The following is a 15,833-nucleotide window of genomic DNA, read 5'->3' as shown; positions in this document are numbered from 1 at the left end:
CTCAAGTGCTTCTGCTTAGCAGTTGCTCTTGTCAGAAAGCCAAGGAAGGCTGTACAGCAATAAGCACACAAGTAACACATGTCACGATAATTATTCAAGATTAAGGCTTATCATAAGTTTTAGATACTTTTTGTTTGAATGTTTACATCTTTTTTTCTAGTGAGATAAAGTAATCACCTGTAAAAGCAGAAATGAATCATTGGTTTAAAAATTAAACTTGGCCGGGCGAGGTGGCTCAGGCCTGTAATCCCAGCACTTTGGGAGGCTGAGGCGGGTGGATCACCTGAGGTCAGGAGTTTGAGACCAGCCTGACCAACATGGAGAAACCCAGTCTCTACTAAAAATACAAAATTAGCCAGGCGTGGTGGCGCATGCCTGTAATCCCAGCTACTCAGGAGGCTGAGGCAGAAGAATCGCTTGAACTCAGGAGGCAGAAGTTTCAGTGAGCCAAGATCGTGCCATTGCACTCCAGCCTGGGCAACAAGAGTGACACTCTGTCTCAAAAAACAAAAGAAAAGAAAAAGAAAATTAAACTTAATGAAGAAATATGATGATAAATAAAACAAGACTGCACCTCCTGATGAGAAATGCAATCCGGCATTGTTACTCAATTACTGGCCAACCACACCACTCTAACAAATCATATGCTATGAGAGCAAGTGCCTGTAAGTTTCACAGAAAATCTTTTGAAGGCAAGAAAGTAAATGAGAATGATCTGTCACGCAGTTTCATTTTTAGTGTGACTAAAACTGCTCAACTTGTATTTCATGCAGTGAAATCTTACACAATAGTTCCATAGTCCCCCCAAATTACATGATTTTCAAACAAAACACAGTAAGCTCAAAAGTAAGTAACTCAGATGTTCCTGCCTAATTGAACTACTCAGTGTTATCAACAAAAATTTTATATGAACAAAATTTAAATGTGAAAATGAAAGCTCTTTATTCTATCAAAAAAGCTTATTAAAATCTGGGCTATGTTAAATAAACAGACATTTACAAAAACATAATTACTCTCATTTTCTGATAAAGTCCAAGCTCTGTTGGCATTTAAGGTGGGACAAGTACAAGTCACCCAGCATCCTTGGTGCTAGAAAACTAAGCCCCAGTTGCACTTTTAGGTATTAAGACAACCAAAATTGCCCCCACGTATCTGCAAATATCCTTGAGAGACCATATCATACTGGCTGGTATCACTGATCTAATCCAAAAATACACATCCAAAATAAATATCTGCTGGGTGCAGTGGCTCACATCTGTAATCCCAGCACTTTGGGAGGCTCAGGTGGGTGCATCACTTGAGGTCAGGAGTTCAAGACCAGCCTGACCAACATGGTGAAAAACCGTCTCTACTAAAAATACAGGCCAGGTGCGGTGGCTCATGCCTGTAATCCCTGCACTTTGGGAGGCCGAGGCGGGCGGATCTCCTGAGTTCAGGAGTTCGAGACCAGCCTGATCAATATGGAGAAACCCTGTCTCTATGAAAAATACAAAATTAGCCAGATGTGGTGGTGCATGCCTGTTTTCCCAGCTACTCAGGAGACTGAAGCAGGAGAATCGCTTGAACCCAGGAGGCGGAGGTTGCGGTGAGCTATTGTGCCACTGTACTCCAGTGTGGGCAACAAAAGCGAAACTCCATCTCAAACAAAACAAAACAAAACAAAACAAAATTAGCCGAGCATTGTGGCACACACCAGTAATCCCAGCTACTTGGGAGGCTGAGGCAGGAGAATCGCTTGAACCCAGAAGGAAGAGGTTGGAGTGAGCTGAGATTGTGCCATTGCACTCCAGCGTAGGCAACGAGAGTGAAACTCCATCTGAAAACAAAACAAAACAAAACAAAACAAAAATACGTATCTAATGAATTCCTTTAAAACTTAAATTTTTTCAAAAAATAAAATTTAAATTTCACTTCACCTGGATGAAAATGTGGATTTGCTGATGTCTGTATTTTGCTTGTTTTTATATTTAGCCACACAAATGAGCATAAATAAGTTTTTAAAATACAACTGGAGGGGTAAAAAGTGTTTAGATTCAGTTTTAAACCATTGAGTAACTTGTTGAAAATGTAACCAAGTCTATTCTGGTGGAGTGAAAAGACTTGCTCAGATAAAGCAGTTGCTGAAATACGCTCGTGGTCATTGTATTTGTGCTGAATAGTTGTCTCTGCAACATTTTTAAAGATGTTGGGTAAAGCTTCATAATTGTTAAATTTATTAAGGCATTGCCTATAAACTGAGCACCTTTCAGAGTTATTTATACTGATAAGGATGGTCAGTTCTAGAATGTATGTTTTAATATTGAAATTTTTAATAGTTTCAAGACAAGGTTCTGGTACAGATATTTCAAATAAAAATATAAATAACATTTTTGTTTTTTTAAAAAAAAACCCAGTAAGTAAACATCTCTGGAATGTAGCTGTACCAGGTGAAGTACCTAGATGCTATTTTTAATTCAGCAGATGGGCTCATTTGGCAGTACATGGTTTCCACATCACTGCTCACAACAGCAGGAATGTGTCGGCAACACAACTGAAACCAAGTTTACACTCAAAATACAAAACTATTATTACTCTTTTGAAATCTCAAGGGAACGTCTGACAGAACATGCCACTAACAAGATGTTTTCAAAAGTCACCATTGAGACTGGGCCCGCTGGCTCACGCCTGTAATCTCAACGCTTTGGGAGGCCGAGGCAGGTGAATCGCTTGAGGCCAAGAGTTTGAGGCCAGCCTGGCCAACATGGTGAAACCGTATCTCTACCAAAAATACAAAAATTAGCAGGGCATGGTGGTGTGTGTCTGTAATCCCAGCTATTCGGGAGGCTGAGGTAGGAGAATTGCTTGAACCCGGGAGGCAGAGGTTGCAGTGAGCCAAGATGACATCACTGCACTCCAGCCTGGGCAACAGAGTGAGACCCTGTCTCAAAAAAAAAGTCACCATTGAATAACTCAGGCTATTATGACATTTGAACACACAGCGTCGGCCAAATACGATGATGATTTAAGCTTCCCCGGGAATCCATTCACCAACTCCTTTTAAAAAGTGAATACTCCCCAGTAAGGAAGGTGAGTGTTTTTAAAGATATTGTCAGTAATTTAACACTGGTATATAAATTCCCTAATGTTGTTCTTTCAGACTTCTGGATCAATTTGACTGAAGGAATTGAAATGAAGATTGCAAAGTGACATGGTTAAATGTTTAAAAAAAAAAACAAAACTACCATTTTAAATTATCACTGTGGGCCAAAATTTTTCTCAATATGGTACCACCAAACAAAATACCAAAATAAGTCAGATAATAATGTTAGCATAACACTGCAGTTGTTATCTATAACTCTTACTGTATATTGATTTGTGTTCCCCAAAACAATATGTTGCATTCCTAACTTGAATCAGATATAATCAAGTTAAGATGAGGTGACAGTCAATTAGGATAGGCCCTTAACCCAATATGAGTGGTATCCTTATAAGAAAAGAAAACAGGGCCGAGAGCGGTGGCTCATGTTTGTAATCCCATCACTGTGGGAGGCCAAGGCGGGTGGATCGCTTGAGGTCAGGAGTTGGAGACCAGCCTGGCCAACATGGTGAAACCCCATCTCTACTAAAAATACAAAAATTAGCCGGGTATGGTGACGCACACCTGTAAACCCAGCTACTTGGGAGGCCGAGGCAGGAGAATTGCTTGAACCCAGAAGGTGGAGATTGCAGTGAGCAGAGATCATACCACTGTATTCTAGCCGGGGGAACAGAGTGAGACTCTGCCTCAAAAAAAAAAAAAATAAAAAGAGAAAACAGAGACACAGAGAGAATGCCATGATAACTCAGACACACAGAGAGGGCAGCCATATAAAGGCAGTGATCTGAGTTTTGCTGCCACATGACATGCCAAGTCTGGCACTACCAGATGCTGGAAGAGGCCAGGAAAGATTCCCCGCTAAGACTCTAGATGGCAGATGGCCTGACAACCCTTGATTTTAGACTTTTAGACTCCAGAATGGGTAAAGAACAAACTTCTGTTGCTTAAAGCCACCAGTTTGTGGTAGTTTGTTAGGGCAGTCCTGGGAAATGAATGCAACTTCCATTTCAACTGTTTATGAACATCAAAACAGCCTCTGTTCTCACTGCCTAACTTTTGAATACACAATTTTGAATTCATAAATTATCTAATAAAATATAGTTTTTAATCTGTTTATGTAAAATTGCATTTGACAAGAGGACACCACAATGAAAACAATGAAATTTAAAAAGAGAGTTTAAGTTCACTGCCTTAGAGCAAGATGGATGCAGCTGGAGGCCACATCCTAAGTCAATTCCCGCAGAAACAGAAAACCAAATACCGCATTCTCTCATTTATAGGTGAGAGCTAAATCTTTGGCATACATGGCCATAAAGATGAGAACTATAGTCACTGGGGACTCTAAAAGGAGGAAGGGAAGGAGGGAGGGGGCCAGGGGCTGAAAATCTTCCTATTGAGTAATATATTCACTATCTCTGAGAAGGGATCAATACAAGTTCAAACCACAGAGGTTCCAAGATGGCCGAATAGGAACAGCTCCAGTCTGCAGTTCCCAGTGTGAGTGATGCAGAAGATGTGTGATTTCTGCATTTCCAACTGAGGTACCAGGTTCATCCCACTGGGGCTTGTCAGATAGCCCACAGAGCAGGGTGGGGCATCGCCTCACCCGGGAAGTGCAAGGGGTCAGGAAATTCCCTTTCCAAGAAAGGGAAGCCATGACAGATGGTACCTGGAAAATCAGGACACTCCCACCCTAATACTGCACTTTTCCAATGGCCTTAGCAAATGGTACACCAGGAGATTATATGCCATGCCTGACTTGGAGGGTCCCACGCCCACAGAGCCTCGCTCACTGCTAGCACAGCAGTCTGAGATTGAACTGCAAGGTGGCAGTGAGGCTGGGGGAGGGACATCCACCATGGCTGAGGCTTGAGTAGGTAAACAAAGCGGCAGGGAAGCTCGAACTGGGTGGAGCCAGCTGCAACTCAAAGAGGCCTGCCTGCTTTTGTAGACTCCACCTCTGGGGGCAGGGCATAGCTGAACAAAAGGCAGCAGAAACTTCTGCAGACTTAAATGTCCCTGTCTGATATCTTTCAAGAGAGTAGTGGTTCTCCCAGCATGGAGTTTGAGATCTGAGAACGAACAGACTGCCTCCTCAAGTGGGTCCCTGACTCCCAAGTAGCCTAACTAGGAGACACCTCCCAGTAGGGGCCAACTGACACCTCATACAGACAGGTGCCCCTCTGAGACGAAGCTTCCAGAGGAAGGATCAGGCAGCAACATCTGCCGTTCTGCAATATTTGCTGTTCTGCAGCCTCCACTGGTGATACCCAGGCAAACAGGGTCCAGGGTGGACCTCCAGCAAACTCCAACAGAACTGCAGCTGAGGGTCTTGACTGTTAGAAGGAAAACTAACAAACAGAAAGGACATCCACACCAAAACCCCATATATACATTACCATCATCAAAGACCAAAGGCAGACAAAACCACAAAGATGGGGAGAAACCAGAGCAGAAAAGCTGAAAATTCCAAAAATCAGAGCACCTCTTCTCCTCCAAAGGAACACAGCTCCTTGCCAGCAACGGAACAAAGTTGGACAGAGAATGACTTTGACGAGTTGAGAGAAGAAGGCTTCAGATGATTGGTAACACCAAACTTCGCCGAGCCAAAGGAGGACGTTTGAACCCATCGCAAAGAAGCTAAAAACCTTGAAAAAAGATTAGATGAATGGCTACCCAGAATAAACAGTGTAGAGAAGTCCTTAAATGACCTGATGGAGCTGAAAACCATGGCACGAGAACTACGTGACGCATGCACAAGCTTCAGCAGCCGATTTGATCAACTGGAAGAAAGGGTATCAGTGATTGAAGATCAAATGAATGAAATGAAGCGAGAAGAGAAGTTTAGAGAAAAAGGAGTAAAAAGAAACTAACAAGCCGGGCATGGTGGCTCAAGCCTGTAATCTTAGCACTTTGGGAGGCCGAGACAGGCAGATCACGAGGTCAGGAGATCGAGACCATTCTGGCTAACACGGTGAAACCCCGTCTCTACTAAAAAATACAAAAAACTAGCCGGGTGAGGTGGTGGGCGCCTGTAGTCCCAGCTACTCGGGAGCCTGAGGCAGGAGAATGGCGTAAACCCAGGAGGCAAAGCTTGCAGTAAGCCGAGATTCGGCCACTGCACTCCAGCCTGGGTGACAGAGCAAGACTCCATCTCAAAAAAAAAAAGAAAAAAAAGAAACTAACAAAGCCTCCAAAATACATGGGACTATGTGAAAAGACCAAATCTACATCTGATTGGTGTACCTGAAATTGATGGGGAGAATGGAACCAAGTTGGAAAACACTCTTCAGGATATTATCCAGGAGAACTTCCCCAGCCTAGCAAGGCAGGCCAACATTCAAATTCAGGAAATACAGAGAACGCCACAAAGATACTCCTCAAGAAGAGCAATTCCAAGACATATAATTGTCAGATTCAGCAAAGTTGAAATGAAGGAAAAATGTTAAGGGCAGCCAGAGAGAAAGGTCGGGTTACCCACAAAGGGAAGCCCATCAGACTAACAGCGGATCTCTCGGTAGAAACTCTACAAGCCAGAAGAGAGTGGGGGCCAATGTTCAATGTTCTTAAAGAATTTTTTTTTAATTTATTTTATTTTTTATTATACTTTAAGTTCTAGGGTACATGTGCACAATGTGCAGGTTTGTTACATATGTATACTTGTGTCATGTTGGTGTGCTGCACCCATCAACTCGTCAGCACCCATCAACTCGTCAGCACCCATCAACTCATCATTTACATCAGGTATAACTCCCAATGCTATCCCTCCCCCCTCCCCACTCCCCATAATAGGCCCCGGTGTGTGATGTTCCCCTTCCAGAGTCCAAGTGATCTCATTGTTCATTTCCCACCTATAAGTGAGAACATGTGGGGTTTTGTTTTCTGTTCTTGCAATAGTTTGCTGAGAATGATGGTTTCCAGCTTCAATCATGTCCCTGCAAAGGACACAAACTCATCCTTTTTTATGGCTGCATAGTATTCCATGGTGTATATGTGCCACATTTTCTTAATCCAGTCTGTCACTGATGGACATTTGGGTTGATTCCAAGTCTTTGCTATTGTGAATAGTGCCGCAATAAACATACGTGTGCGTGTGTCTTTATAGCAGCATGATTTATAATCCTTTGGGTATACACCCAGGAATGGGATGGCTGGGTCATATGGTATTTCTAGTTCTAGATCCTTGAGGAATCGCCATACTGTTTTCCATAATGGTTGAACCAGTTTACAATCCCACCAACAGTGTAAAAGTGTTCCTGTTTCTCCACATCCTCTCCAGTACCTGTTGTTTCCTGACTTTTTAATGATTGCCATTCTAACTGGTGTGAGATGGTATCTCATTGTGGTTTTGATTTGCATTTCTCTGATGGTCAGTGATTATGAGCATTTTTTCATGTGTCTGTTGACTGTATGCATGTCTTCTTTTGAGAATTTCATACCCAGCCAAACTAAGCTTCATGAGTGAAGGAAAAATAAAATCCTTACAGACAAACAAATGCTGAGAGATTCTGTCACCACCAGGCCTGCCTTACAAGAGCTCCTGAAGGAAGCACTAAACATGGAAAGGAACAGCCAGTACCAGCCACTGCAAAAACATGACAAATTGTAAAGACCATCAATGCTAGGAATAAACTGCATCAACTAATGAGCAAAATAACCAGCCAACATCATAATGACAGGATCAAATTCACACATAACAATATTAACCTTAAACGTAAATGGGTTAAATGCTCCAATTAAAAGACACAGACTGGCAAACTGGATAAAGAGTCAGCATGCTGACTGAATACCATCAGTGTGCTGTATTCAGGAGACCCAACTCACATGCAGAGACACACACAGGCTCAAAATTAAGGGATGGAGGAAGATCTACCAAGCAAATGGAAAACAAAAAGAAGCAGGGGTTGCAATCCTAGTCTCTGATAAAATAGACTTTAAACCAACAAAGATCAAGAGATGAAGAAGGCCATTACATAATGGTAAAGGGATCAATTCAACAAGAAGAGCTAATTATCCTAAATATATATGCACCCAATACAGGAGCACCCAGGTTCATAAAGCAAGTCCTTAGAGACCTACAAAGAGACTTAAACTCCCACACAATAATAATGGGAGACTTTAACATCCCACTGTCAACATTAGGCAGACCAACGAGACAGAAAGTTAACAAGGATATCCAGGAATTGAACTCAACTATACACCAAGCAGACCTAATAGACATCTACAGAACTCTACACCCCAAATCAACAGAATATACATTCTTCTCAGCACCACATCGCACTTATTCCAAAATTGACCACATAGTTGGAAGTAAAGCACTCCTCAGCAAATGTGAAAGAACAGAAATTACAACAAACTGTCTCTCAGACCATGGTGCAATCAAACTAGAACTCAGGATTAAGAAACTTACTCAAGCCGGGCGCGGTGGCTCACGCCTGTAATCCCAGCACTTTGGGAGGCCGAGGCGGGCGGATCACAAGGTCAGGAGATCGAGACCACGGTGAAACCCCGTTTCTACTAAAAATACAAAAAATTAGCCGGGCGCGGTGGCGGGCGCCTGTAGAACCCGGGAGGCGGAGCTTGCAGTGAGCCGAGATTGCGCCACTGCACTCCAGCCTGGGCGACAGAGCGAGACTCTGTCTCAAAAAAAAAAAAAAAAAAAAAAAAAGAAACTTACTCAAAACCACTCAACTACATGGAAACTGAACAACCTGCTCCTGAATGACTACTGGGTACATAATGAAATGAAGCAGAAATAAAGATGTTCTTTGAAACCAATGAGAACAAAGACACAACATACCAGAATCTCTGGGACACATTTAAAGCAGTGTGTAGAGGGAAATTTACAGCACTAAATGCCCACAAGAGAAAGCAGGAAAGATCTAAAATTGACACCCTAGCATCACAATTAAAAGAACTAGAGAAGCAAGAGCAAACACATTCAAAAGTTAGCAGAAGGCAAGAAATAACTAAGATCAGATCAGAACTGAAGGAGACAGAGACAAAAATCCCTTCAAAAAGTCAATGAATCCAGGAGCTGGTTTTTTGAAAAGATCAACAAAATTGATAGACCACTAGCAAGACTAATAAAGAAGAAAAGAGAGAAGAATCAAATAGACACAATAAAAAAAATGATAAAGGGGATATCATCACAGATACCACAGAAATAGAAACTACCATCAGAGAATACTATAAACATCTCTATGCAAATAAACTAGAAAATCTAGAAGAAATGGATAAATTCCTGGACCCATACACCCTCCCAAGACTAAACAAGGAAGAAGTTGAATCCCTGAATAGACCGATAACATGTTCTGAAATTGAGGCAATAATTAATAGCCTACCAACCAAAAAAAGTCCAGGACCAGACAGATTCACAGCCAAATTCTACCAGAGGTACAAAGAGAAGCTTGTACCATTCCTTCTGAAACTATTCCAATCAATAGAAAAAGAGGGAATCCTCCCTAACTCATTTTATGAGGCTAACATCATCCTGATACCAAAGCCTGGCAGAGACACAACAAAAAAAAGAGAATTTTAGATCAATATCCCTGATGAACATCGATGCAAAAATCCTCAATAAAATACTGGCAAACCAAATCCAGCAGCACATCAAAAAGCTTATCCGCCACGATCAAGTTGGCTTCATCCCTGGGATGCAAGGCTGGTTCAACATATGCAAATCAATACACGTAAGCCATCAAATAAACAGAACCAAAGACAAAAAACACACGATTATCTCAATAGATGCAGAAAAGGCCTTCAATGAAAATCAACAGCCCTTCATACTAAAAACTCTCAATAAACTAGGTATTGATGGGATGTATCTCAAAATAATAAGAGCTATTTATGACAAACCCACAGCCAATATCATACTGAATGGGCAAAAACTGGAAGCATTCCCTATGAAAACTGGCACAAGACAGGGATGCCCTCTCTCACTGCTCCTATTCAACATAGTGTTGGACATTCTGGCCAGGGCAATCAGTCAGGAGAAAGAAATAAAAGGTATTCAATTAGGAAAAGAGGAAGTCAAATTGTCCCTGTTTGCAGATGACATGATTGTATATTTAGAAAACCCCATTGTTTCAGCCCCAAATCTCCTTAAGCTGATAAGCAACTTCAGCAAAGTCTCAGGATACAAAATCAATGTGCAAAAATCACAAGCATTCCTATACACCAATAACAGAGCACCAAATCATGAGTGAACTCCCATTCACAACTGCTTCAAAGAGAATAAAATACCAAGGAATCCAATTTGCAAGGGATGTGAAGGACCTCTTCAAGGAGAACTACAAACCACTGCTCAATGAAATAACAAAATAAAAGAGGATACAAACAAATGGAAGAACATTCCATGTTCATGGATAGGAAGAATCAATATTGTGAAAATGGCCATACTGCCCAAGGTAATTTATAGAATCAGTGCTATCTCCATCAAGCTACCAAGGACTTTCTTCACAGAATTGGAAAAAACTACTTTAAAGTTCATATGTAACCAAAACAAAGAGCCCGCATTGCCAAGACAATCCTAAGCCAAAAGAACAAAGCTGGAGGCATCACACTACCTGACTTCAAACTATACTGCCAGGCTACAGTAACCAAAACAGCATGGTACTGGTACCAAAACAGAGCTATAGACCAAGGGAACAGAATAGAGCCCTCTTAAATAATACCACACATCTACAACCATCTGATCTTTGACAAGCTTGACAAAAACAAGAAATGGGGAAAGGATTCCCTATTTCATAACTGGTGCTGGGAAAACTGGCCAGCCATATGTAGAAAGCTGAAACTGGATCCCTTCCTTACACCTTATACAAAAATCAATTCAAGATGGATTAAAGACTTAAATGTTAGACCTAAAACCACAAAAACCCTAGAAGAAAGCCTAGGCAATACCATTCAGGCCATAGGAATGTGCAAGGACTTCATGACTAAAACCCCAAAAGCAATGACAACAGAAGCCAAAATTGACAAATGAGATCTAATTAAACTAGGAGCTTCTGCACAGCAAAAGAAACTACCATCAGAGTGAACAGGCAACCTACAGAATGGGAGGAAATTTTTACAATCTACCCATCTGACAAAGGGCTAATATCCAGAATCTACGAAGAACTTAAACAAATTTACAAGAAAAAAGTCAAACAACCCCATCAAAATGTGGGCAAAGGTTATGAACAGACACTTCTCAAAAGAAGACATTTATGCAGCCAACAGACACATGAAAAAATGCTCATCATCACTGGCCATCAGAGAAATGCAAATCAAAACCACAATGAGATACCATCTCACACCAGTTAGAATGGCGATCATTAAAAAGTCAGGAAACAACAGGTACTGGAGAGGATGTGGGGAAACAGGAATGCTTTTACACTGTTGGTGGGATTGTAAACTAGTTCAACCATTGTGGAAGACAGTGTGGTGATTCCTCAAGGATCTAGAACTGGAAATACCATTTGACCCAGCCATCCCATTACTGGGCATATACCCGAAGGATTATAAATCATGCTGCTATAAAGACACATGCACACTATTTTACTGTGGCACTATTCACAATAGCAAAGTCTTGGAACCAACCCAAATGTCCATCAATGATAGACTGGATTAAGAAAATATGGCACATAGACACCATGGAATACTATGCAGCCATAAAAAAGGATGAGTTTATCCCCTTTGTAGGGACATGGTTGAAGCTGGAAACCATCATTCTCAGCAAACTATCACAAGGATAAAAAACCAAACCCCGCATGTTCTCACTCATAGGTGGGAACTGAACAATGAGATCACTTGGACACAGGGTGGGAAACATCATACACTGGGGCCTGTCGTGGGGTGGGGGGAAGGGGGAGTGATAGCATTAGGAAAAATACCTAATGTAAATGACGAGTTACGGGTGCAGCACACCAACATAGCACATGTATACATACGTAACAAACCTGCATGTTGTGCACATGTAGCCTAGAACTTAAAGTATATATCATTTCACCCAGCCATCCCATTACTGGGTATATACCCAAAGGATTATAAATCATGCTGCTTTAAAGACACATGTACACGTATGTTTATTGCAGCACCATTCACAATAGCAAAGACTTGGAATCAACCCAAATGTCCATCAGTGACAGACTGGATTAAGAAAATGTGGCACGTATACACCATGGAATACTATGCAGCCATAAAAAAGGATGAGTTTGTGTCCTTTGCAGGGACATGGTTGAAGCTGGAAACCATCATTCTCAGCAAACTATTGCAAGAACAGAAAACCAAACACTGCATGTTCTCACTCATAGGTGGGAATTGAACAATGAGATCACTTGGACACAGGAAGGGGAACATCACACACCAGGTCCTATTGTGGGGAAGGGAGAGGGCGGAGGGATAGCATTAGGAGATATACCTAATGTAAATGACGAGTTAATGGGTGCGGCACACCAACATGGCACATGTATACAAATGTAACTAACCTGCATGTTGTGCATATGTACCCTAGAACTTAAAGTATAATAATAATAATAATAAAAAAGAAGTTCAAACCACAGCATCACACAATATGCCCATGTAACAGACCTGCACATGCACCTTCTGAATATAAAATAAAAATGGAAATTTCAAAATAAATAAATAAATTCACTGCCTTAGTTACACCACCTCATTTTACCTATTAGTTCACTAAGGTGTAAAGGGAGAGAAAATGACTTGCCCAAGACCACAAAGAAAATTTGTGGTGGCTCACATCTGTAATCTCAATACTTTGGGAGGCCTAGGCAGGCAGATTGTTTGAGGTCAGGATTTTGAGACTAGCCTGGCCAACATGGTAAAACCCCATCTCTACTACAAACAAAAATTAGCTGGGCATGGTGGTGCATGCCTGTACTCTCAGCTACTTGGGAGGCTGAGGCAGGAGAATCACTTGAACCCGGGAAGCAGAGGTTGCCGTGAGCTGAGATCATGTAACTGCACTCCAGCCTGGGTGACAGAGTGAGACTTGGGAAAAAAAAAAAGAGAGAGAGAAAGAGAGAGAGAGAGAGAGAGAGAGAGAAAGAGAGAGAGAGAGAGAGGAAGGGAGGGAGGGAGGGAGGAAGGGAGGAAGGGAGGGAGGGAGGAAAGAAGGAAGGAAGGAAGGAAGGAAGGAAGGAAGGAAGGAAGGAAGGAAGGAAGGAAGGAAGGAAGGGAGAAACAAAGAAAGAAAGAAACAGAAAGAAAAAGAAAAGAAAAGAAAAGAAAAAAGAAAGAGAAAATTTGCCATTGAGATTGAGGCTAGGACTTTTACAGCTCCTGATTTCTAGTTTAGTATTTTTCTCCTGACCCTGTGACAAGGCTTCACTCTCCAGGGTTGGAAGCTTGGAATTATTTAAGAAGACATTCTTTCCAGCATAAAGATATTTAAATAGCATGGTTCCCACATAATGCTCTCAAGAGATTGCCTTTCATATTTAAATAAAAATACATTTTTCATCCTAGACAGGTCTAGAATTTATCACAAATCTAAAATTATGTATTATTTTTTCAGATGAAGAGTTAAAATCTGCCTTTCATGATGGCAAAAGCAAACTTCAAACAAAACTGTTCTGTTGCTCCAGGAAAAAAGGGAGAAAGAAGGGAGGGAGGGAGGGAAGAAGGAAGGAAGGAAGGAAGGAAAGAAGGAAGGAAGGAAGGAAGGAAGGAAGGAAGGAAGGAAGGAAGGAAGGAAGGAAGGAAGGAAGAAAGGAAGGAAGGAAGGGAGGCAGGCAGAAATGGAGGATTTATGTCTACCACTTTCTATATGAACAAAATAATACTTTTTTTTAGCCTGGGATATTATACTTATTTGAAAGGAAGAAAAAAGTAGTAACACTCCCCCCCCCATATTTCCTATCATGCTTGTGCTGCTGAGGACAGTAAATTTTAGGGGTCATTTTCGTCCTTATTCAGGATGATAGAAGCCCCAGTATAGTGTTTTGGACACTGTTCAGAAGTCTGATCCAACTTAATGCTTGGCCCAGTTCTTGCCTTTGTTGAATTCTCTCCAGAGGTCAAGGTCAAAGGGACCTCACTGAGAAAGGACTGGAATTGGGAAAAGAATGCAGGAGCAGCAATTCCTTTTTTATTTCTCAAATCATCAGTGATATGGAAGGTCAAGTATGCAGGGCTGAGAGGGAAACAGTGTGTTTCCCTTTCAAAGAGGAATGTTAACAGGATGAGAAAACAGACTTGCAAATATGAAGAAGGGTGGAGTTTTACCCAGGCTCAGGGAGTTAAAGGCTGCAAGCTTTTGAGTTTCCAGCAACGTAAAAATATCCTAAGTAAAACATTATTTGCAAATGCGGCCACTACTTAAGAAAAAGGTCTGGAGCCAAATGTGATAAAGGAAAAAGTTCAGTCCTTGGTTGTAGGGGGAAGAAACAACTCTGAGAGAGCTTGTTCCCCTCCTTGACCTACATGCCCTTGCAGGTCTGAACTTGAACCTGACTCTGAGAGGCCCTGGTTGTTAACTCCACCCCAAAAGTACTGACGGCTCATTTTGGGGGGCGTGCTGTATCTCTAGTCAGATCTAGAACTTGCTATAAATGTCAAAACCATCACCACCCACTGGAAGCTATTCCAATTAGCCAGATGGTCTTTGTACCATCATTTGGCTGCACAAAAGCAGAACGGCAAGGGCTGAATTAGTGCTTTAGACAGGCTCTGCGAACTCCATATGAAAGGCTGAGGGGTGGTTGCCATGAACACAATTTTAGATTATCTCCTTCTTCATTCAAGCTTTCAGAAAGAGCTTGCCACCAGATTTGTTAAAAGGATCCCAGCTCACGTGAGTGATTTCTTGGCACAAAAAGCCTTCCTTTCCTGTTATATTACAGCTTGTGTGCCGCATTTCTTCAACAGGCAAGTTTTCCTTCGCAAACAGAAAGCAACCTCGTGCAACCGACGGCAATCCTCACGCTACGTTTACATAGCCCAATTCCTCAGCTTTAGCTTTAAAACAATTAGAATTATTTTACCTCAAACATCTTCACCTGAACTAGCCAATATTTTGTAATGGTTTTTACTTTTCTTTCTTTTTTTTTCTTTTTGCTAATAAGAAAACAATCTTCTTGGGTATTTGGTGCTAAAACCATAAATGGTCTCTCTTGCAGCATTGGCAAATGTGACTATAACTGTGAAAACTATGCTTACTGCCCAGCAAACATGCATGTCCCAATACTCTGGAATAGAAATCAAAGGCATTTCATTGCGTGAATGGCCTGTAGCTGGAATCTCTCCAGGCAAACAAGGAGATGAAGACACAGAGCAGGACCTCAGGCAGCGTTCTGAGGATGTGAAGCAAGTTGATGTGTGACTGGTAATAAAAAGTATAATCTTGTCTCACTTCACGGAGATGCATCCAGAGCAGTGTTCTCTATTTACCTCCTAGTGAATGATATGCGCCGAGAGCCAGAGAAATCAGCGACCAGCTCCTAGTCATGCAGATGAATATATGACGTATCATATTGCTCTCTGTTCTGATTTTCACCTGAAATTACCACTGAGATATTAAGGTCAAACAAAGGATTTTCTGCAAAACATTGAGAAATGCAAAGTTCTCTAGGGACTTTTCAGATGCAATGTTTTGAAATAATTTACTCCTCCACAAAAAGATTGTGAGGCAAATGGGTATTTTGTGCTATTTATTACACTTGATGTGGACACAGAAGTGTTAACATTTTTACATAGGAGTTTCTGTTTTCTCCTCTCTACTTCCTTTCTATTTGAAGCCTTAGCCCGGAACATAAGTAAA

The 15,833-nt window shown here is 41.5% G+C and overlaps 1 protein-coding gene across 4 annotated transcripts in view; it reads right to left on the bottom strand.

Moving 5' to 3' along the window:
- Window positions 1-917: 917 nt before the first annotated feature.
- AEBP2 (AE binding protein 2) overlaps window positions 918-15,833 on the bottom strand; it is a 133,743-nt gene continuing 118,827 nt past the window's right edge. For 3 of the 4 annotated variants that reach the window (XM_074006348.1, XM_065523844.2, XM_065523845.2), the window contains one exon: window positions 918-1,816. In XM_074006348.1, coding sequence (XP_073862449.1) covers window positions 1,591-1,816 — 226 coding nt within the window. In that variant the 3' untranslated portion in view covers window positions 918-1,590. The remainder of the gene's footprint in view (window positions 1,817-15,833) is intronic. The other variant, XM_065523846.2, reaches the window with a different exon arrangement.

This window comes from Macaca fascicularis, chromosome 11 (genome assembly GCF_037993035.2).
Source record: "Macaca fascicularis isolate 582-1 chromosome 11, T2T-MFA8v1.1".
Taxonomy (NCBI): domain Eukaryota; kingdom Metazoa; phylum Chordata; class Mammalia; order Primates; family Cercopithecidae; genus Macaca; species Macaca fascicularis.
The sequence above is the reverse complement of the archived record's forward strand: the minus strand, read 5'-3'. Positions and strand labels throughout refer to the sequence as shown.